This window comes from Ochlerotatus camptorhynchus, unplaced genomic scaffold (assembly GCF_037179485.1).
Source record: "Ochlerotatus camptorhynchus isolate MF236.1 unplaced genomic scaffold, CSIRO-AGI_Acam_v1.1 ptg000041l, whole genome shotgun sequence".
In the NCBI taxonomy this organism is placed as follows: Eukaryota; Metazoa; Arthropoda; class Insecta; order Diptera; family Culicidae; genus Ochlerotatus; species Ochlerotatus camptorhynchus.
The window spans coordinates 1,642,547-1,665,064 of record NW_027040532.1 but is presented as its reverse complement, the minus strand read 5'-3'; the positions used below and the strand labels follow the sequence as shown (position 1 = coordinate 1,665,064).

At 38.7% G+C, this 22,518-nt stretch overlaps 1 protein-coding gene across 2 annotated transcripts in view; it reads right to left on the bottom strand.

Annotated features, from left to right (window-relative positions):
• PsGEF (Protostome-specific GEF) overlaps window positions 1-22,518 on the bottom strand; it is a 188,682-nt gene that overhangs the window by 81,305 nt on the left and 84,859 nt on the right. For both annotated transcript variants that reach the window (XM_065236692.1, XM_065236701.1), the window contains exon 5: window positions 20,713-21,549. In XM_065236692.1, coding sequence (XP_065092764.1) covers window positions 20,713-21,549 — 837 coding nt within the window. The remainder of the gene's footprint in view (window positions 1-20,712; window positions 21,550-22,518) is intronic.

Here is a 22,518-nt window from a genome sequence, read left to right as displayed (position 1 = left end):
TTTGACCGGTAGTATGATCCTGTTGTTGGAAGTAGATTCTCATTTATCCCGTGGATGCACAGGGCGATGTTGCCACACGGATTCACTCAAACCGTTTTTGGCCCTTCATACAATGACAGGTTGAGTACAATTAGAGGTTATTAAACTTGATCAAGTCAACCAGAGAGGTAAACCTAATTCTACCGACAGTTGTCTTGCTACAGTGAGTGGTGGTTCCATATCATCATCCTTATATCTCCGGAACCAAATTTCGCCTAGCATTTGAAAAGGGCCTATGTCCAAAATGTAAACAAACCAGAAAATGATTTTAAATTTAGTCGTCACTATTCTATTCATATATTTTAGGCATTTATTTTGTTCACAATAACAATAGTAACTGTATCTCAGTATACAACATCCAAAATATGCAAAAATTTTATATAAGACAATCGATAACAATTCGATTTCTTAAATAAATAAGCCTTTTGTGAATCTATCAATGGATAGGATCTTTTTGTTAAGCCGTTGTGCTTGTCATCAGAAATGGTACGCCCTTTGCTAAGCCTTTTCGCATCGTCACATAAATTCAAAACAAATCATCGGCCCTGCATCAAGCAGTAGGGCCTAGCATTGGTTTGAAAATTCTCATTCATCGGCTCTTCTACGTCACTTGGTTTATCAATGAAATGAAAAAAAAAAAATGAAAGGTTGGCCGTTTTAGTGTTAAAGGAGCGAAAAATTTCTTTGATCGGCCGTTTAGAAAATCGAGTTTAATGATTTTAATCGATTATCCGGAGCTTTCATGCACAATTAGTAGCTATTAAGCGGTGATATAGAATGGTATCAAAAACCGATTTGCTTCAGTTTTGGACATTGGCCCATTTCAAATATTACTCTAGAAATGACCGATCAAGATGCAACTCAATAGGGTTCTATGGGAAATAGATATGGAACTGGTTTCACTTATATCACTGTTCATAAAAAACGTAGGCAGTTTTGAGAGGTTTTAAGAGCCTCTTAAGAAATTGTTCATAATTATTCATTTTTGGAAACTTTTACGAACCGTAGAAACTTGTATAGATTTACTCCCTCAACTCTTATAAGAATTTCTTTATTGAATTCATCAGAGATACTATGCTACCTTAAATGTTGTATCAATCATTCTGTTATATCTGGAACACCTAATTTTTTCCGGTCGATTGGATGCAGGGCGTCTTAGTAAAGGTCCCAGTGTGAGCATTTGTGGACGTGGAGAACGTCAACGAATTGCAAGAGCCCCTTTTTTAAATAATTTTATTCGAAAAATGAACGAAGCTTTCACGAAACCTGCATTACGGAGCCTGCCCGACCCTATTCGGGCAGTAGCTGCACTATAGGGATTCCAGTAGCCAATAATCAATAATTGGCTTTCTCCGATTTGTGATTCGTGTTCGTCCATCGGCAGTAGACTATTCAACAAATAAAAAAACCTCGAAAATCAGTTCAGATAGATGCCGATTTTGTGAAAATCCAAAATTACCAGAACTGCAAGATCTTGACTCCAGAATCTTATTAATACTATTCCATGATGTTTATGTTGTCAAAAAGCTCAAAAGATTCACGGCCTCAGAAAGGTTTTCAAGAATTTGTTCAAGACTTAATCGAGCTTGTAGAACTTCAAGATATTAACCCCTTGATTATTTTATAGATCATAATTAGCTCTAAAGGGCGAACACGAAATTATTGCGACACCGAAAATATCATGCCAATTTTCTTATAATGTTTAGAATCAAACCAAAATTTTAGGGTAGTTTTATACATATATTTACTTCAAAAATCAAAAGAAAAGTTAATCGATGGAGCCTTGAGTGTAAAATTGAACGCATTTTCGCTTGATGCCCTCCATCAAAGTCTTTACAGTGTCATCCGGTACCAGTTTCTCAGTTTTTTTTTCCATTTTCTTAACATGTCCTTCTCGTCTTTGACTGTCTTCTTGCTCTTCCGAAGTTCCCGCTTCATTATTGCCCAGTACTGCTCCACCGGGCGCAGCTCCGGACAGTTTGGCGGATTCATGTCCTTTGGAACAAAATGGACAGAATTGGCCTCATACCACTCCAGGACACTTTTAGAATAGTGGCATGATGCCAAATCTGGCCAAAATAGCGGAGCTTCGTCGTGCTGCTGCAAGAACGGCAAAAGGCGCTTCTCGAGGCACTCAGATTTGTAGATCTCGCCATTTACTGTGCCCTTTGTCACGAAAGGCTCACTCCTCAGTCCGCAAGAGCAGATGGCCTGCCAAATGAGATATTTGGAGGCGAACTTCGACATTTTCTTCTTCTTAAATTTGTCGTCCACATCGAACTTGCTCTTGCCGGTGAAAAACTCCAACCCCGGAATTTGCTTAAAATCGGCTTTTATATACGTTTCGTCGTCCATCACACAGCAGCCATATTTTGTCAGCATCTTCTCGTAGAGCTTCCGTGCCCGAGTTTTAGCCGTCGATTGTTGCCGCTTATCGCGGTTTGTATGTATGTAGTCCAGCTCTCTTCTTTGCATTCTGGACGTAGCTCTGCGACATGCCGATCTTTTTAGCCAAATCACGGCTTGAGACGTTGGGATTTGCTTTAATCATTCGCTTCACCTTTCTCTCCGTCTTTTTGTTCTCCGGTCCCGGTTTTCTTCCAGCTCCTTTGCCGTGGTCCAACGTCAACCGCTCCTGGAACCGCTTCAACACTCTGGAGACGGTTGAATGGTGGATGTTCAACATTTTTCCCAACTGCCGGTGCGACAGGTCAGGAAATTCCAGGTGTTTGGAAAGAATTTGTTCTCTCAACTCGCGTTGGTTCACCTCCATTTTCGTTGAATCGAAAAACACGACTTCGAGTTTGACAGCATGTACACAATACACATCAATGAGAAAGTGTGCAAAATTTGGTTGATTTTTACCCAATGGTAAAAAAAGTTATGTCCTGTTGAATGTGTCGCAATAATTTCGTGTTCGCCCTTTAATCCCATATGCTACGTGTATTCGTTAATGCCGGTTTCTATAGTGCGGTCCCTATTAACCGTACTATAGGAATCTTTACTAAATATCTTATGGAGGACAGCCCGGCGTAATGCTTGAAAGATTTTTATGACATTGTTCAAGACTTAATTGAGTTTGTAGAATTTCAAGATTTTATCCCTAGAAAAGTTTGAAGAGCAATAAATAGCTTATGGGGGACGGCCTTGGCATAGTGATTAACATCGATAAATCTCACGCTAGAGTCACGAGTTCAAATTTCATCCCCGGGCAAGTCACGAATAACACAGGAGTGTGTAAATGACTTGGACTCATTCAGATTTTTGAGAAATTGTTCAAGACTTCATTGAGCCTGTAGAACTTCAAGATCTCCAGAACAGTAGCTGTGATGTTAATGATGTGCATATTGCCAAAAGGCTTTCATGACCTTCACGGACAATGTTCAAGACTGCAATTAGCCTGTAGAACTTCTAGATCTTAGTATTCGATGATGTGCATGTTGTCACAACTTGAACTTAGTGGATTAATACAGATTTTCAGAACCTTTTTCAAGTCTTCACTGAGTCAGTTGCCCTAATAAAATCCTTAGCACAAAATTTCGAAAGCAGTGTATTTCAAGCAGCTTCAAGCTACAAAATAGTAATAATTTGGATCATAGTTTGTAGATTCAGGATAATTAGTGCGTAAACTTACAATTTAGTGTTTCAATGCAGTTGCAATGCAATGCAATGCAGGTAAGTTGTTATGTTTAGATTTTATCCGCGGCAAAGTGATCTACAAATGCTAGAATAGGGAGCTGCACCGGCGGTTTAACCTCACATTTTTTGACATCTGGTAGTGGTTACATGGACTTAGAAAAAAAAATTTAAAAATTTATTAAAGGTTTTTTTTTTAGATTTTTAGGAGAGGAATATTTTTCAAACGAACATAGTCGGATATAATATATTTTAGTTCTTTTTATTTAAAAACTCAAATCCACCTGAATAGAGTTCTCTACCACCGTTAGTATTAGTGAGAAGCTTCACTAATCATGCATTTTACTGGTTGAAAATAAAAAACAAACCGCTGTCAAGTCGAACACTTTGACAACTGGTGTCGTGGTTGAAAATAATAAACAAATCGTTTTTACAAGGCTACGCTAGCTAGGTTGTATTAGTGAGATCTTGCGTCGAGAAGTAAATTGCCTACCAAGCATAGGTAAACAAACCACCACTGGATGTCAAACTGATTAATGCGGGTTCATCGCGTTCTTTCGTGACGTCAGCGTGCAGCATCCTATATAAAGTATTATAAATTAACTACGCTTAGGTTCAGTGTTCACTCGGCTGTCAAAAAAAGCAGGCCGTTCTCGACGTGTGCCATGTGATCGTCTGTTTTCTTGGCAGCAACCATGGACGAGTGTATCGATGAATTTGAGTTCACTCACTCGAGAAAAAGTGACACTAGCTGCGGGCAATGTTTACTAATCATGAACACTAAATGTTCATTATTCATTATTCATTAACATTTAGGGTTCATGATTAGTAAACATTGCCCCTTGTGTCACTTTTTCTCAAGTGAGTGAACTTAAATCCATCAGTGCACTCGTCCATTGTGTGGTCCTCCTCATTGTTCTTCATCGGCAGTTCTTTCGGTCGATGCGTCGTTGGCTTTGGAAAGCAACCGCTTAGTGATGAGTGCGTGAGTGCTGACCACGTTTTGCGTCCATTACTGCAATGGAAGCGCTCTGACCCCCGTTGGCAATACTGCCATACAATGAAACCACTAGAAACGACTCCCGTTCTGATGGAGGAGGCTTTTTGGATAGCGGAAGATAAAGTGTTTATTGTGTTGTACCTTTTGACTATAGTACAAGTTAATTCGATTGAGCCTTATGAAATAAGTTAATACACAACCAACGCTTAGGTAAATTATGTGACTTTTTTCAAATTTAAACAATAAATAACACAAAAATAAACACTTAATTTTATCCTATTTATCTCGTCTAAAACCCCATAATCATCCGAGATCATGTGGGTTTTTTGTTTGACAAATTAATCGTCCCTCAGCCTGACTGATCATCGGTGACAGCGGGTGACGTTTTTGTTGGAAACGCATCGCCTTGAGCGACAGAGTTACCAGTTTCACCACCACAATTTAGAAATCATTAAATATCTCTTTGATACCACTCCATGATACGCATTTTGTCAAGAGACTCTCTTGAGAATCATCGAATGATACAGATTTTCAGTACATTGTTCAATAATTTAATTGAGTCTGTATAGCTTCAAGATCTTAGCTCCTGAATATTTTGGAGGGTATTAAAAATCTTATTGATACCAATCCATCTTGTAAAGAGGCTCACTTAAGCTTCACGGACACACACAGATTCGCAAGCGAGTTCTCAAGACATTGTTCAAGAGCGTGTATAACTTCAAGACCGCAACTACAGAATGGTTTGAAAAGCATTAAATATCTTATTGATACCATTCGATGATGTGTATGTTGTCAAAAGGCTCTCCTGAACATATGTACTATTATTCAAGACTTTATTGAGTCTGTTGAACTTCAGGATCTGAACTCCAGAATGGTTTGGAATGCATTAAATATTTAATTGATACCATTCCATGATGTGCATGTTGTAGAGAGGCTCTCTTGAGCTTCATGAACTAATACAGCTTTTAAAGACATTGTTCAAAACTTTCATTCAGTTTGTAGAACTTCAGGATCTCAGCTCCAGAATAGTTTGGAGAGTATTTAAAATCTTATTGTAACCATTTCATGATTTACATGTTTGTCATGAGCTTCATGGAATCATGAAGATTTTCAGGACATAGTTTAAGACTAGATTGGCCATGTATAACTTCAAGATCTTAGGTACAGAATTGTTTGGAGAGCATTTATATCTTATGTACATTCAGTGTTGGCAAAATTATCAATCAACTAATATTTTTCCGCTCTCATACGATCTCAATATCACGCGTGATATTGGAACAAAGTATCATGCTTGATATTCATTTTACAAGCTCCTTTGATATTGCGAGACTATTCACTACGTGCAAAAATCATGCTAAGAGCTGACTCGACACAAACATGATTCCGTTCCACATCGTTTTCTTAGAAAGAGAAAGTATAGTTTGCTATCTCTTTTTATTCTACATCGATGGTGGACACGAAGGGACTGCTGCCAGCCGTTATGAAAGTTTAGATTGCATTCGGGTGTGAAGCAAAAATCAATTAACTCAATATCACCACAGTTTGGTGAGATTTGCAGTTGGTGAGTTTAGTTAGCTTGATATTCCGAGCAGCGATATCACAGCTTGCAAAATCAACCGCAATGATATTTTTCCAACACTGTGTACATTTTTATTTTATCACTTTACAAATCTCGGATGATGTATTGAATGTGTCAAGTCATATCACATCATACCGTTACTCGAGTTGTTGCAACCATTCAGCACCGACGGCGACGACTAGTTTCGCAAAATACACGATAAACAACGTGAGACCAGTAAGAAAGTCACTGCAACTCACGATCCTTCAAATCCGAAAACTAAAAGCTATGAAAAAGCACTTTTGCCTTCATTCAATGTTTCTATTTGCTCTTTACGCATTGTTCACGCTATCATAACAAGCTATGACCGATGTGACGGTTATTTAAGTCCTGGTTAAACAAGACATTCAAATAAAATTGCGTTCTCGCAAGCAGTCAATAATGTATCCCAAACTGGATCAAGCGTGTGCCCTATTTTTTACTATATATAGTAGCCTGGGATAAATTGTAATGTCTTTTCCTCCACTAGACTCAACAACAACTTGCATTCGAGTGCACACCTTACCGACAGTATCGTTTTTCTTATTTTCTAATCAAAACCCCAAAATAGATCACCCGCGATCGAGGTTATCCCGCCAATAAACAAACGGGTTGCTTGTTCCAGAGCTTACCAAATAAAATCTACATGGCAGCACCAACACAACCTTAAATTTTTTTTGGAAAATTTCGAAAAAAAAGAACTCTTTGAATCGCAACACAATATTAACAACAAAATTATCAGCAAGCAGCAAATTTATGATAGGGGAAATGGATGTAATGTCGGCCTATATGTCCCTAATTTGGGCCCATACATAAATTCAGCAATCGACTAAATTTACAATAGCAACCAAAACATCTATTAGTACCGTCCCAATGACGCGTTCATCTAGATAAAATTGATACATAGCAGATTTTTAGCGATGGGCCCAACCTTAGATCCACAGGCCAACATTAAATAAAAGCCATTTCCCTAAAAAAAAATTATTTTTCTTCCCGGACGCGTTCATAGCATTTTATAAAATACGATAAGGCACAAGTCCATTTGATACGCAACTTGCCGCCAAGTTCATTAAGAAATATCTCTCTCTGTTTTTACTATAGTCACTTTAACACTCTTGGGTCATTCGTGACTTGTCCGGGGGTGAGATTTGAACTTGTGACTTTGGTGATAGAGGTATGGATGTTAACCACTACGCCGGGGTCGCCCCCTATTGAGAAATATCAGCAACAACCACTTTTGCCATGCACTATAGTAGATAAGCGCTGAGCTTTTTATCCAGTGAAGCAACAGGCATTGGAAAACTTTTCCGCGTCTTGCCACTATTAGCAACGCATAAAACGTAACAAGGGCTAAAACGTATTCCTTTGATTACTGAAAAATCATGTTCCCCTAGTTTGAAGTTTTCAAGAGTAGGGTTCGAGGGTAGATCTTATACCTGTAACATACCACGAAAAGGTGGTCTACCAGCGTTACTGGTTTCTAATTATATAACGCACACCTGTACAAAAAATCGTTTTAATCTGAAGTCATTAACCTTAATGATATCTGGTTGTATGATTTAGCGGTTAGCGCTTTACGTTCCCACCTCTGGATGTACTTCACCGCTACTGTTCCTTATACTTATCGACGGTTTCATAGTAGGTATAAAAAAGAATAAATCTCGAATAAGAAATCACGCTCATATACTTGCATTGATTGACTGTTTTTTTTTTCCTGTCTGGCTTATCACGACCAAATACCGCCTGTTAACCTCTAGAGAACAATCTAACAATATCAATATATATGCAAAGTCGAATTTACGACCATGGCATCCAGCCCCACAGGGAGTTCCATTCCGAGTTCGTTCTGTCTCTCTGTCTCACCTGTCGGAACATCAACATCGTCATCGCTTGCTTCAGTAACGCCACCCCCGCTGCATGCACAGCAAAGCAGTAGCAGCAACTCCATCACTACCTACATAATGTTTAGGTGCCATATCAAAGAGCGACCGTGTAAAGGGAGAAAACCCGGAAAGCGAAGCGGATGGTAAACAAATTCATTATATCCTTGTTTACACACATCATTGGATCGATTTGATTTGCTGCCGGGATTTCTATTTGCTCGTCCGTTGCGAAGTGGAAACAGTGGCTAAGTTTCTTAATAACGTGAGGTTGACGTGGTATTTAAAGCTTTATTGATTTGTATTGAGTTTAATGAGGCACGGCGAAGCAATCACATAGGTTAGTTAGCATTGTATCAAAGGAACAACCCTACGTGAATTTTCGTCTGTAAATAAATGAAGGAAATTTTGTTGCGTACTCATTCGTATCCGATTCTCACATATAATTCTGTATCGTTGGGGTAATTATATCGGTTGCCCGATTTTGGTTGGGATTGGATTGGCTGGAGCATTGCAAAGATAGTAAACATAAAAGCAAATTGATTCGACTTCTCTGCAAATAGTTATTAACCTTTTAATTCAAACCTAGCAACATTTTACAAAGTTGTTCAGCATAGTTTGTCCAATCTATGTTAAAGTTTTTTTTTTTATTTTTGACATGCAAATAGTTTTACATACAAACTTGAAAGTTCTCCCACAACTCCAGATCATTACCAAATTCGTTCAAATTTGTCATAGTTATTGCACAGCGAAAAGTAAATTTTAATATTACATCCAAGAGGATGCACTTCAATCTTGTCGAAAATGTCTTGTAATTTTAATGGCCACAAAAATAAACAAATGCAGTAAAGCAGCGTAATGTCAGTTCATACCCTGTATTAATGATAATTTTGTCCTTTTTGGTAAGTAATATTACACCATATTTTCGACACGATTGATATGATATTGAAATTAATTTTTTGCTGTGGATACAGGGATATAATACAGATCGAAAGAGCAGTGGCGAGCAAGGGGTTGTCGAGTTTACCCATCCTAATGGGAATTTTACCTCCATCTCCCTTACAATGTGATTGAAAGCATAACACTGTTTAATGATCGTCACTTAAAATTTAAAAAATTATATATGAAAGTACTAGACAGAAAAGTACTGTAAAACGGGCTTGTGTTGATCATTGAGGTGTAGTTGATAACTACTAAGTTTTCCCAATCTAAGTCTCATCTTGGCCATTATTGGAGGCGGAGCTAAGTAGAATAAGTTGAATTAAATTGGATTACGAATACACACCACAAAGTCGCACACGGTAGATTAGGTAGATCACATAAACCCCATACGATACCATACGAAGAGCGAAGACGATTATTTTTTGAAGATAGCAATGACCGAGGTGATGACCCAAGCATCCGGTCAATAATATCGGGTTTGCACATCGGACTTTGGTGCATTTTGTGATGGTAACTTAACAGCAAAGAAGAAATTCCTTCGGTGGCTGGCAAAGTTCGCTACGTGAACAGCCATATTTGAGCATTTTTTTAATCTTTAAATACAATTGAATAGATTCGTTCCGATGCAAACTTTAAAGTTCTCCTGCAAATCTGAATCATAACCAAATTTGTTCAAATTTGTTACAGTTATTGGGGACCTTATACATATCGAAAGTGCAGGGAGGAGCAGGGAGTTGTGATCCACCGTACAATCGTGGCCCACTCTAATACCCATGCTTAGAATGATCTCCGTTAAATCCATAAAGTGAATAGATATTTAAGCGCAATGCCGTCTAAATGTTGCAAGCTACTACAATTGATATGATTAACGAAAATTGCAACATTCTAGCTTAAATTGGTAAAAATTGAAAGGTCAAGAAAAACCTGTTTTCGTCATACTGCGAGGCAAAATACTGATTACAGACAAGGAAGCATAAACAGCATAACATTAATTTTGATATCACATCAAAGTGGATGCACTTCAATCGTGTCAAAAATATGGTGTAATATTACTTGCCAAAACGGACAAAATTATCATTAATACAGTGCATGAGCTGACATTACGCTGCTTTTACTGCATTTGTTTATTTTTGTGGCCATCAAAATTATATGAGATTTTTGACATTCAACCATGCATCCCCTTGGATGTAATATTAAAATTTATTTTCTGCTGTGTACATTTAGGCTTTATCTATGTGCTTCCCCTTTTGGATTTCAAAGGATCACGTCTGATTTTATGCTTTCCACACTACAATTCGTAGCCGGTGGTGTAGTGGTAAGCGTGACTGCTTTCTCACCCCAATGGGTCTGGGTTCAATCCCAGCCGAGAAAGATGGGATTTTTCTGAGGCATAAAAATCTCTGGTCACGTCTTCCTTCGGAAGGGAAGTAAAGCCGTTGGTCCCGGCCCATGTGTGTTGAATGGGTGCGATATCGTACGCAGGTGTGGAAGCTGCCTTCCTGCACATTCGATTGCCGTCAATGGATGGCAATCGATGTCTGTCGGTGATTGGCACTAGATTGCGGAACAGAGACCGAAGTTAAATAAAGGAATGAACACTACAATTCGCGGGGTGTATTATGTCCCACTTATACACTTGGATGATAAAGTATGAGCATGAGCATTATTTGAATAATAATTATGAGCACTATACAACAACTATACAAAAACCATACAAGTGTAATCGTTATCATACAAATAAGGCTCATGCATGGTAATAGTTTGTCATACAAGTGTATCCGCGGAATTAGTCTGTCACTATATGCGCGTTTGCTTATACGATTACTATCGTGTTGTATGTGGATCATTTCGAGTCTACAAGTGCATTATTTTTTCTCGAAGTGCCTTCACTGCTTCATCTATGTATTTAAGACAAAATTGCAGCAGATTCTCCAGTGTGTTGAGATAGCATTGGTGACTTGATGAACCTTACAACTAACACTATTTTTAATGGTCGAAAAAATTACAAATGTTTGTAGGTGCTGAGAGTAAGACAGCACGGGAAAAATCTGATTCTATTTTCACACGGGAACAAATCAAGAATCCGAAATGAGAAAAATGACCCATGATTTCATGAACATAGCGTATTTTCATGTTATGAAAATACACCATGAATAATATTCATGGATCATGAGCTGTTTTTGCGTAACGCACCCAATATTCATGATTTAAACTTTTAGATTTTAAACCAAAACATATGGGTCATTCCAGCTCAAGTGGGTACACCACCTGTGGTCGATGTCACCGATTTGAGCCAAACTTGGCCAAAACGCTTATTTTGGTCGATCTTGTTTTCCGTGCTGAGCACCAATACTACCAACGCCACGAAGGCAGCTCCAACACCAGGACCCTACCTATCGATCCATCAAACTCATAAACCGGGGACCAACGGATTTACTTCCTTTCCGAAGGAATGCGTGATCAGAGATGTTATGCCTCAGAACATCCCGGCGGCGCCAACTGGGATTGCACCCAGGCCTGCAGGGGTGAGAGGTAATCACGCTTAGCACTACACCACCGGCACCGCTATTTTGGCTTTCTGAACAAACACCTTTTTTGATTTTGCTCTAAAGTGCCTAGATCCTTCTGGGCTACAACCCTGTATTTTCGAGATTTTTAAAAATTTCAACAACAACATTTTCATTTGAAATGCAAATTTTCTTGAAAATTGACCTTTGCGTCTCTGATGTATTTTGCTGTCCTAAATGTTGAAGTTAATTTGGTTTTAGTTTTCTCAATTTTTACATCGATAAATTACCCTAATACACATAATCGATAAATTACCAGAGTTTCATAAGTCACACTTGTTGGTCACGTCGCGGTTGTGTATTTACACGGATATTCCTTGGGTTCTGTGTTGAGACATTTTCATGATATTTTTATTTATTTCTAATATGAACCTTTTCGTTGTCAAATCATAACCGAATCGTATATATCTGACTTTGTGGATCATGCACGACTTATTACCATAGAGGTAACTCTAAGACTAGAAGGTCCCGAAGAAACGTGCTCAACTTTTTGGCTCAGCTCTAGTACTCTCTTCGGTCCCAAGCTAATCGATTCACCCCTCGAAACATAGAAAAATCCACTAACCCCTCATTTTATCTGTCAAACTTTCATAGCGAATCAAAACAAGTATAGTGTAGTACTGGAATTTATACTAGAATGTGGTACGTAAATCAATTTGCTTGGGACCAATAGGCTAGTCAAGTAGTGAGCCAATTTAAAATCGTTAGTTTTGTATTGATTGTTGTTATTACTATGTATACCGGAAATAATAGGTTTTCCAAATCGTTCAGGACATTGACAGTTGATTTGTTCTACTAGATCAACCAAGACTGCAATAATGTCTGCAGTATCGAAAAATGTCCAATCAGATTCAAAGTGTCTATGTGAATCATGCATGATCTATTTTCGAAGTAATCTAGATGTTTTTAAGGTTCTTCAAATCATCAACCGTGATTGGGACAATGTCTTTAGTATTGAAATATTTCCAGACAGATGCACAGTGTCTGACCATGCATGAACTACATTCATGTATACCAGATGTTTTAAGTTCTCCAAATCGTTCTGGAGTTCAGATGATTTATTCTACTAGATCAACCATGACTGGGATAAAGTCTGTAGAATCGAAATATGTCCAAACAGATTCATAGTGTCTATATGGATAATGTTTAATTATTTCCACGTATACCAGATGATCTACCTAGGTTCTCCAAATTGTCCTGCAGTTCAGATGATTTGTTTTACTAGACCAACAAAGACTGGGATAATATCTGTAGTATCGAAATATCGATATGGAAATCCTAGAACATTTGGCAAACACGAAAATAAATTGGCATGATCCACATAGTCACTGCAAATTTGTTTGGACATATTTCGATACTACATATTTTGAATTAGTCTTGGGTGATCTAGTAGTAAAATATTCTGTTCTCCTGAATGATTTCAGAACCAAGGGTTAACTACCTCATTTCCGGCCTATTAAGCACTACCCGTAATTAGTCTTTCTCAATCTAGCTTAGTTTAGCACCAAACGGAATGTTATTATTACTAAAGGCTTCCAAATGTATTTACCTCTCCGTGCTTATCCTAAGATTTTTTGAAGAGAAATAAAATTGTTGAGATATTGTTAAAAATCTAACACTGCTTCTTTACGCCAAACTCGGCCTACGGATTATAAACTCGGCCTTACGCATTGAAACGTAATTGAATTCACTTCAGCCTATCGGATGAAGATAAAGATTGATTCAGTCGAAGCGCTTCTTTGTTTTTGAGAATAATGGGTGCAAACATTCATATCACGCGTTCTTATTGACTTAGGTCGGTAGCATTTGAACTAAAGTATCGTACCAAATGCAATTATCTGTTAACGCCGAAATCATGGATTTATTTGATGTTTTCTGCTTGATAGGCCCAAAATAAGCGCTTAGGCCAAAGTAGTTCTCTACCCTATAACATCTTGTATACGTATACCAGACATTATTGCAATCTTGGTTGATATAGTAGAACAAACCAACTGAACTCCAGGACGATTTGGTGAACCTAGAATATCCGGTATACATGGCAATTACTCGCATATATACGATTCGTTTATGATTTGACAACGAAAAATGTTATGTTCATATTGGAAATAAAAATAAACATGAAAATGTCTCACATTGGACAAACCCCAGCGAATTTTCGTGTAAATCCGGTGTGACTTATATGGAATTGAGATCATTTCTCGACTATTTGCACGGTGTTTGGTTTGAACCGGTAAAATATTGAGAGCCAAATGAATAACAAATAGGGGGCGACCCAGGCGTAGAGGTTAAGATCCATACCTCTCACGCCAAAGTCACGAGTTCAAATCTCACCCCCGGACAAGTCACGAATGACCCAAGAGCGTTAAAGTGACTATAATAAAAACAAAAAAAAAAAAAAAAAAAAATAACAAAATTGATGACAGCAAAATAATCCGGGACAAAAAGGATACAATGAATTCCACAATTTTGGTGAGAGCACATCAGCCCCTTCACGATTTTTGCGACATTATTTAATATTTCCGCGATATCCGCGCCTGTTGTAACACCCCTGTAGTTACTATAATAAAAACAAAATGTGGGTACACCAATAAGAATTAACATTAAAAAACGTTCGAATTCACGTTCTATGATCACGAATGGCTTATTTGGTTGTGGAGTAGTCTCTTCTATAAGTTGAAATTTTTAAAAATCTCAAAAATACAGGGTTGTAGCCCAAAAGGATCTAGGCACATTAGAGCAAAATCAAAAAAGGTGTTTGTGTGACCAAGCTTGGCTCACATCGGTTACCAGTGCTGTAAATTCTCAAAATCATTTGAACATTTTTGATGAAAATGAGAAAAGTAGCTATTCGCTATCAAAGGGGACCTCCTCCGAATGGGTGATATCAGTTGCTTAGTCATTTGACGAAGGCATGGATCATTCTCATTTGAGAAACGCTATATATCATTCAATTGAGTGTAATAGTACGTTCAGACTACAGAGTTATAACATGTTATAGTGCTATTTTGATGGTGGTTTCTGTGTTGCAATTATTTGACAACCGTTATAACATGTTATAACTGCTCAGTTTGGCCAGCGCTTAACCTACACATAAACGGAGCTCTGGTCGGCTTTCCGGCGAAAAAGCTAAGCCAACCCGACACCAACCTGACTTAAACCAAACCCCAACCCGATGTAGACCAGACATTGACCCGACATAATCCCAAAATTGACCCGACAACACCACGACATTGGGTCTACATTGAACTTAAATTAACCTTACATTGATCCGACATCGGGTTGTCTGTTCGGGACCATTTTGCTGGATTTATTCGATACTCTACTGTTGTATATCAAATGATAGTGAGTGACTCAATTGATAGTGACAATGAGCTTCGAATGAGAAAGGGGCTCTTCAAATTATGGTCATGTGAGAATTCGTTTACACATAATTGATTGAATGGTTGTATTGGTTCATCTTCAATCGAATGATATGAAAATTTACAGCACTGTCGGTGACATCGACTGCAACTTTTTTAAATTCCGTACCCACTTGAGCTGGCATGACCCATATTAAATAAAATAAAATAAAGCACCAGACTAGACTGGATTCGAAACAAGAACCTTACGATTATTAAACTCATAATTTGACCACTAGACTAACAGTAATTGTATAAGATAGAAGGCAAAAGGCGTATAAGAGATACCTATGTAGTGTGATAAACACGGTTTTCTAGGTAACGCTTGAATGACCGCTTCCGCTGCATTAAGAAATCATGAATTTCTGTAACGAAATTATGAATCATTGTTATACATGTCTGAATTTTAATTTTTTTTTTAATGTGACCACCAGTATAGAATTTAAAGACGTAGTCCTACGTCAAAAGTCACAACCTACCGGAACCACTAGCTGGTGGGCCCGGGTCAATTGCCCCCTTTGCCCTCCCTCAAATCTGGGAAAAATAGCTTCACTCAGAAAATTCATTATCCTGCTTTTCTTTCTTTTCTCCATAGTGAAGATTTTGGTAGAAACATTTTTCAGATTGCAGAATTGCAGATAATTTCCATATTATTTAATTAAATGACATTTGTTTTACGATGATGTTCATGAGTTAATAATTTTCATAGTACGCGATGTCCAGCAAAATCCGAAATCTTTTACTTAAGTTTTCTGGGAAAATTGGCCACCCCAAATGTTTTGCATTTTTGTTTCATTCATATGATCATAAACTCTACCTGAAGGCAAAATTCTATAGCATTCTGAAGACCTTCGACCCATTTAGTCCAGTAATAAAAAAATCCCCAAACATTAACTGCTTTGCTAGACGTTCAGTCAAAAAGTGGTCTTCAGCCAAATAGAGAAATTTCTTTTTTTTTACAATGCGTTTATTTTACCAGGCTCATTTGCCGTAGCTTTGCGGAGCCGATATTCATTGTTTAGATTACAAAATTTCTTAAAACTAACGTTAGTAAAGCGGAGGCCGATTACTCGCGGCTATCTCGAGGCTGGGGGTAACAAATTGTAACAAATGGATGGCAGGGTAGGGATTGAGAACACAAGGTTTGTAGAGCAATGTGCTCTTGATCTCGAACTAAGCGACCAACTGTTGAAAAAGACAAACATGGGGGTACACAGATGGGCAGCTAACAACTTGGAGGAACACAAGATGAAAGTAACCAATAAATCCTCAGATCTATCCGTTTTAAAAACACATAAATTAAATGCAATAGTCAAGATCTCTGCTCGCCAAGATGTCTCTAACGGGCCGCATAGGTTGTTTTCCTCCGGCCCTGAGGGATGCGGATAACTCGGATCTAGCAACACAATGGAGGGTGCATGACCAAAGCACGTGGTCGATATCGTGATAGCCACTACCACAAGGGTCTAACGAGTAGTGGTTGGACATAAGCCTTGACATGACACGTATAAAGTCACGGTTCATGTCCAATCCTTTGAACCACGGCTTGTTAGATACCGGAGAATAGAATGTAACCATCTTCCCAGATCACTCTCATTCCATTTTTGTTGCCAGTTGGCGAGGACTTGCTGATGGGTAATTGAGAAAAATTCTGCAAAGGCGATTTGTCGATCTAAAATATCGCCTTCCATAGCGCCCACCTTAGCTAGCGAGTCCACTTTCTCATTACCCGGAATTGAGCAATGAGATAGGACCCAACTAAGGTGATTGTATAGGAGCAGTTAGATAAAGTACTCAATTTAGCTCGGATTTCGGTCAGGAAATACTCCAAGCGTTTATAGTTGACCCATCTGTGAAAAAAGTCCTATTGTTACTGACATGGTGGTACTTGTTTGCAAAAATTAAGGGAACAACCATCGACCGATGGTGATCTGGTATTCCACGGATTTCTTGCAACATGGTTAGATCAAAATTTACAGAGGGAACTATAAAAGTCTTGGAAGTCAACACGATTCAAATTGTACGAAGAAGGGCCAATCTCCAGCGTTATGTACTCGTAGTAGAGACTCATAAATCTTGTTTGAGGATTTCGATCGAGCAGCTTCTCAAAGTTTTATATTACCAATGGGTTCATTACTTTACAACGTATAAGAAACCGGAAGTACAGTTCCGCGAAACAATCTATCAGTGGGAGAACACCCGCGAGTACTTCGAGGCTCATCGCATGCGTCGAGTGCATACAGCCAAGCGCGATTCGGAGGCAACGGTATTGAACCCGTTGCAGCTTCAGGATGTGTGTTTTTGCCGCGATTGAAAGCAGAGGCTACCGTACTCTAGGACAGACAAGATAGTTGTTCGATATAACCTGATCAGATCTTCCGGGTGTGCTCCCCACCAAGTTCCGGTAATTGTGCGAAGAAAATTGATTCTTTGTTGGCATTTTTGTTTCACGTACGCAATATGTTTTCCCCACGTGCTTTTGGAATCATCGAACCAGACACCTAAATACTTGAAAGATATACTTTGAGTGATTGTTCTACTCTTTCTATCCTAGAAAAAACAACCAACTCAGTTTTCCCTGGAGAGAATTCGATACCCAGCTTCATAGCCTAAGTAGACAAATTGTCTAAGGTATCTTGCAATGGCCCTTGCAGGTCCGGTGCACTTGGTCCTATAACGGACACAACCCCGTCATCTGCAAGCTGCCTTAGCGAGCAATTTTCATCAAGACAACCATCAATGTCTTTTACATAGAAATTATAAAGAAGGGGGCTTAAAAATGAACCCTGGGGGAGACCCATGTAACTAATTCGTGAAGTTGTCGAGTTTCCATGAGAAAAGCTCATATATTTCTCAGACAACAAGTTGCTCAAATAGTTGTTCATAATTGGTGAAAGCCCACTATTGTGGAGTTTATCCGAAAGGACATCGATACAAACAGAATCAAAAGCCCCCTTAATGTCCAAGAAAATTGAACCCATTTGCTGTTTTTGCGCATAGGCCAGTTGAATTTCAGTGGAAAGCAACGCAAGATAGTCGCTCGTTCCCTTGCCTCTCCGAAATCCAAATTGCGTATCTGAAAGTAAATCATTCGACTCGACCCATTTGTCTAGACGAAAAAGAATCATTTTCTTCAACAATTCCGTATACAGGACAGCATCGCGATGAGACGGTACGAGTTATAATCCGACGCGGGTTTTCGAATGGCGATAACTCTTACTTGTCTCCAGTCATCGAGAGAAATTTCAACTTTCCTTTACTAGATGTTCTGCATACCGATATTTTCCCTAAGTTGATGATTTTCAAAGTCCCTTCAATTTTGCATGGATGCTTTTTTCCCTTACTCGGTGCCTCCTTTACTCGATGCGTATTGGTGTATTTCCCCAGGTATTTAATCGACCTTAGTTAATCTAATAAATTTTTTGAAAGATTTTGGATGAAGTCGTTGCAATAAAATTAATCATTGTTTTTCGAAATTGAGCTTCATTGTGGTCTACTTAAAAGATTATTAAATTATTTTTAAAACATACTTTTATTGACTAATTAGCCAATATAACCAAGGTTGCAAATACTTATTTCATCTAAAACAATGGTTTTTTTTTTAAATTATGAAATAATTAGATGCTATGATCATATTTTGAATTGGTAAAATACAAGAAGAGGTTGCAAAGAATGTGTTTGACATATTAAACCTGTTTATTTCACTTCATGAGAGTCACAATCAGCGATTTTTCACACACTCACTCACTCACTCACTCACTCACTCAGCTATCAGCAAATCGCTGATTGTGACTCATAGAAAGCAAAATTTACAGGTTTTATGATGTTTCAAACGAATACTTTTTAACCTCTTCTTGTAAGTTACAAGTAAAACATGTCATCATACCAGCTTTAAGTTTTATTATTCCAAAAAACATTATTTTAGCTGAAATGAGTATTTGCAACCTTGAATATAACGTTAGAGATTACTTCCAATTTCATATGAAAATCACAGCTAAATAGATGATTAAAGTCTTGGCTACAAAGAGTAGCGGTAGCAGTATGAGATCGCAACCAAACGAGCTCATATTTTGAGAAAATGATGAGGATCTGATTAGGAATCGATGTATAGCGGTGGATGAAAAACGATGTTTTGATCCACCATAATACCAATCATGACCTTTCATCTTTTACGGTTCCCATTCGACAATCGGCACCAGCAGTTTAGTGACATACGAACAGCTACAAGACAAATTTCCGGTTCATAGACATCTGCTTGTCGAATCAAATGTTCCCAAGCGATCGGGTTGTAATTAATTGTCATTTATACAACATAAAGCACAAAAAAAAAGAGACCCAAAAAAGCAACAGCAAGGATTGAGAGTTTGGGTATATGACGCATAAAACGGGATACTAAAACCATAAACATATGCATGTAGCAGGGGGACAAATAAAACAAACGCAAAACAGTTATTCAATAAACAATGCTATAGTCAGCTTTTATTTACACTTCATAAGGGGACCGCAAAATATAATATCGAGCACAAAATAAATATTTGTTTTCCGAAGCAATTAAAACGGGTGTATTTGGGTACACATTACAATAAATTAATACAATAAAAATCGATAACACGAGTGAGACAATAATAAACTGGAATTGGATGAGATGAGAGGAGGAGAAAGGGGAATGGGATTACAATCGAAACAAATAATAAATTAACGTAATTTTTCCAACTAAAGATACATTGAACATTAATAGAGATAAAACTAAAGAACAAACAAAAATTCGAAAGTGCTGGCTAAATTTTTGCGTTGACATTTAATTTCACGGTTATGTACAAAATGGCATGCATCGCAAAAATCCAGCTTCGCACGATTAACTAGCTTAAAACTAAACAATAGCTTAACTTACTGGTTCATAGGAATTTCCTCTAATTATGTACAAATTCCGATTGATCCTGATGCGGATGATTCACTTTCGCCTTTTACACGTGCCGCCAACCGAATCAATTTAGATCAAACTAAACAAAAACAATTCTCCCATAACCTAAAAGTAATTTTGATTGATTCCATATCGCTTAATCCGAAAATATTTACACAATTCGACTAACTTCCCACCGAAATAAGAAACATAAAAAAAAAAAACAAAAAACTAATTTATTGCAATTTTCCGAATCGGGCCGGCACGTCTGGAGCGTTGTGAACCATTTGTCATATCATCCATCGGTTCATTGTGTGATCATAGAAAGCGATGGCTATTTTCAGTGAAAGTTTGGCAGTTGATCGTTCATCACTGGCTGGCAAGTGCTGGCTTGTTCAAGTGTATTCAAAGTAAAAGAAGAGAGTTGTGAACTTCTGAAACGCTACTTTTCAGCGAAGTTCACCAATGGTACTAATAGTAAGAGAAGCGTAACTTTCCGAAGGATTTTGTTCATTTTAACAAGGTAAGCCTATCTACAACATTGAAAGCGGAGGGCGAAAGAATAGCAATGTTTTTTATTTGCCGTTGGGACTGGAATATAGTTTGTTTGAGTTTTGATATGTACAGTTGCGTAAATTTCTAAGCCTTTCGGTGGGTTTCTGTTTGACAGAATGTTCACTAGAATGTGCTTGAGAGCTACTTTTCCGATTGGTTTATTGGGTTTTGTCATCAGACGAGAACACCTTTGCCTACCTCCTTGCTGAACGTCACTTGAGGAAGATTGAGTTTCCGCTTGGCGGTTTCAATCGAGATGTTGGAACAGGCCGTGGACGAACGGGCAGGCGCGGTTGAAGGTTTCAACGATGGTTCCTCATCCTGAAGCTGTTGCAACTGCTGCTGCTGCTGCTGTTGCTGTTGCTGATGAAACTGCACCTGAGCGTTGAATGGTGCATAGTTGATCAGATTGCTAGTGGAAGTGGCACCAGCACTTCCCGGCCGGAGCCCATTAGTGGGCCGTTGTGGACGTCGAAAGATTTCCAGCAGCAGTGTATTGCCTTGGGTTTTGATCAAGTTCAGTACATCCAGTTCCGGCATCGTGACGACATTGTGCTTGTCAACAAAGACTACGTAGTCTCCCGGCAGGATTCCGGCTTTCTCGGCGGACAAACCGGGTTCAACTTTCTCCACCCGTGGAGGATGGGTCCAAACGATCGAAAATCCGAAACCCTTGTCGCCGATCCGGTTCAGTTTTTTAGTGATGGTGAAAGGAGTTCGACCCGGGTTCGGTTTGTTTGAACAGATTGAACTACGGCGGGGAGTTGACGGAACGGTTCCGGTTTCCAGCGGCGGATCCAGCTCCAGGAATCGAAGGAACAGGTTTTCGTCGGCATCTCGCTGATGGAGCGCCTTTTTACTTAGGCTTATAGGTTCCGGGAGGCTGCTGGCGGTTGCGCTTACTAGCGCAGCACTTTCCTCCACGCTGACGATCTCGTCAACGCTGGATTGCGAGTTTTCGCACATGTCTGGTATTGGTGGCGAGGGGTTCGTCAAACACGACTGCGGTTGTAGCTTGAAAGAGCCATTAATTTCCTGGATTGTTGGGAGAGAGAGAGAGAGAGAAACATAAATTAGTTAGATGGTCGTTTACGGGTTGAGGAAGGGAAGGTGGAAGCACCCTAGCAGCACACTTGGCGCGAAACAGTTGTGGCAACTCCTATGCGACTTATTTCGGACAAAATCAAGTTGCTGCAACACTTCGTGACGGAAGTGTGCTACTTGGGCAGTGGCATATCATAACTGGGTAACACATGGGGTAAGTGGTGTGGGTGTCATCTAACAATATTAAAAAACCGCTATTCCAAAATTTTAGAATCATCGATGAACTATTCAATAATCCTATCGTAAAGATGCTTCTTTTAGCTAATTTGTTTTTTAAACCTGGTTCAGTTCCAACCTGCGCACTGAAAAAACACGATTTCGGGTTGCAAGTCAGATTATATGATAGTGTGCGTAAAATCGCGCCGAGCAAGCATCGAGATGTCAAAAAAATTGTGTTTCATCGTATATTCGCCATATTCGTGCGTAAGAAGAGTAATGCCACGGATACACCTGAATTACAAACTATGAGCATGAGCATTATTTGTATAATAATTATGAGCACTACACAATAACTAAAGGGCGAACACGAAATTATTGCGACACCGAAAATATCATGCCAATTTTCTTATAATGTTTAGAATCAAACCAAAATTTTAGGGTAGTTTTATACATATATTTACTTCAAAAATCAAAAGAAAAGTTAATCGATGGAGCCTTGAGTGTAAAATTGAACGCATTTTCGCTTGATGCCCTCCATCAAAGTCTTTACAGTGTCATCCGGTACCAGTTTTTTTTTCCAATTTCTTAACATGTCCTTCTCGTCTTTGACTGTCTTCTTGCTCTTCCGAAGTTCCCGCTTCATTATTGCCCAGTACTGCTCCACCGGGCGCAGCTCCGGACAGTTTGGCGGATTCATGTCCTTTGGAACAAAATGGACAGAATTGGCCTCATACCACTCCA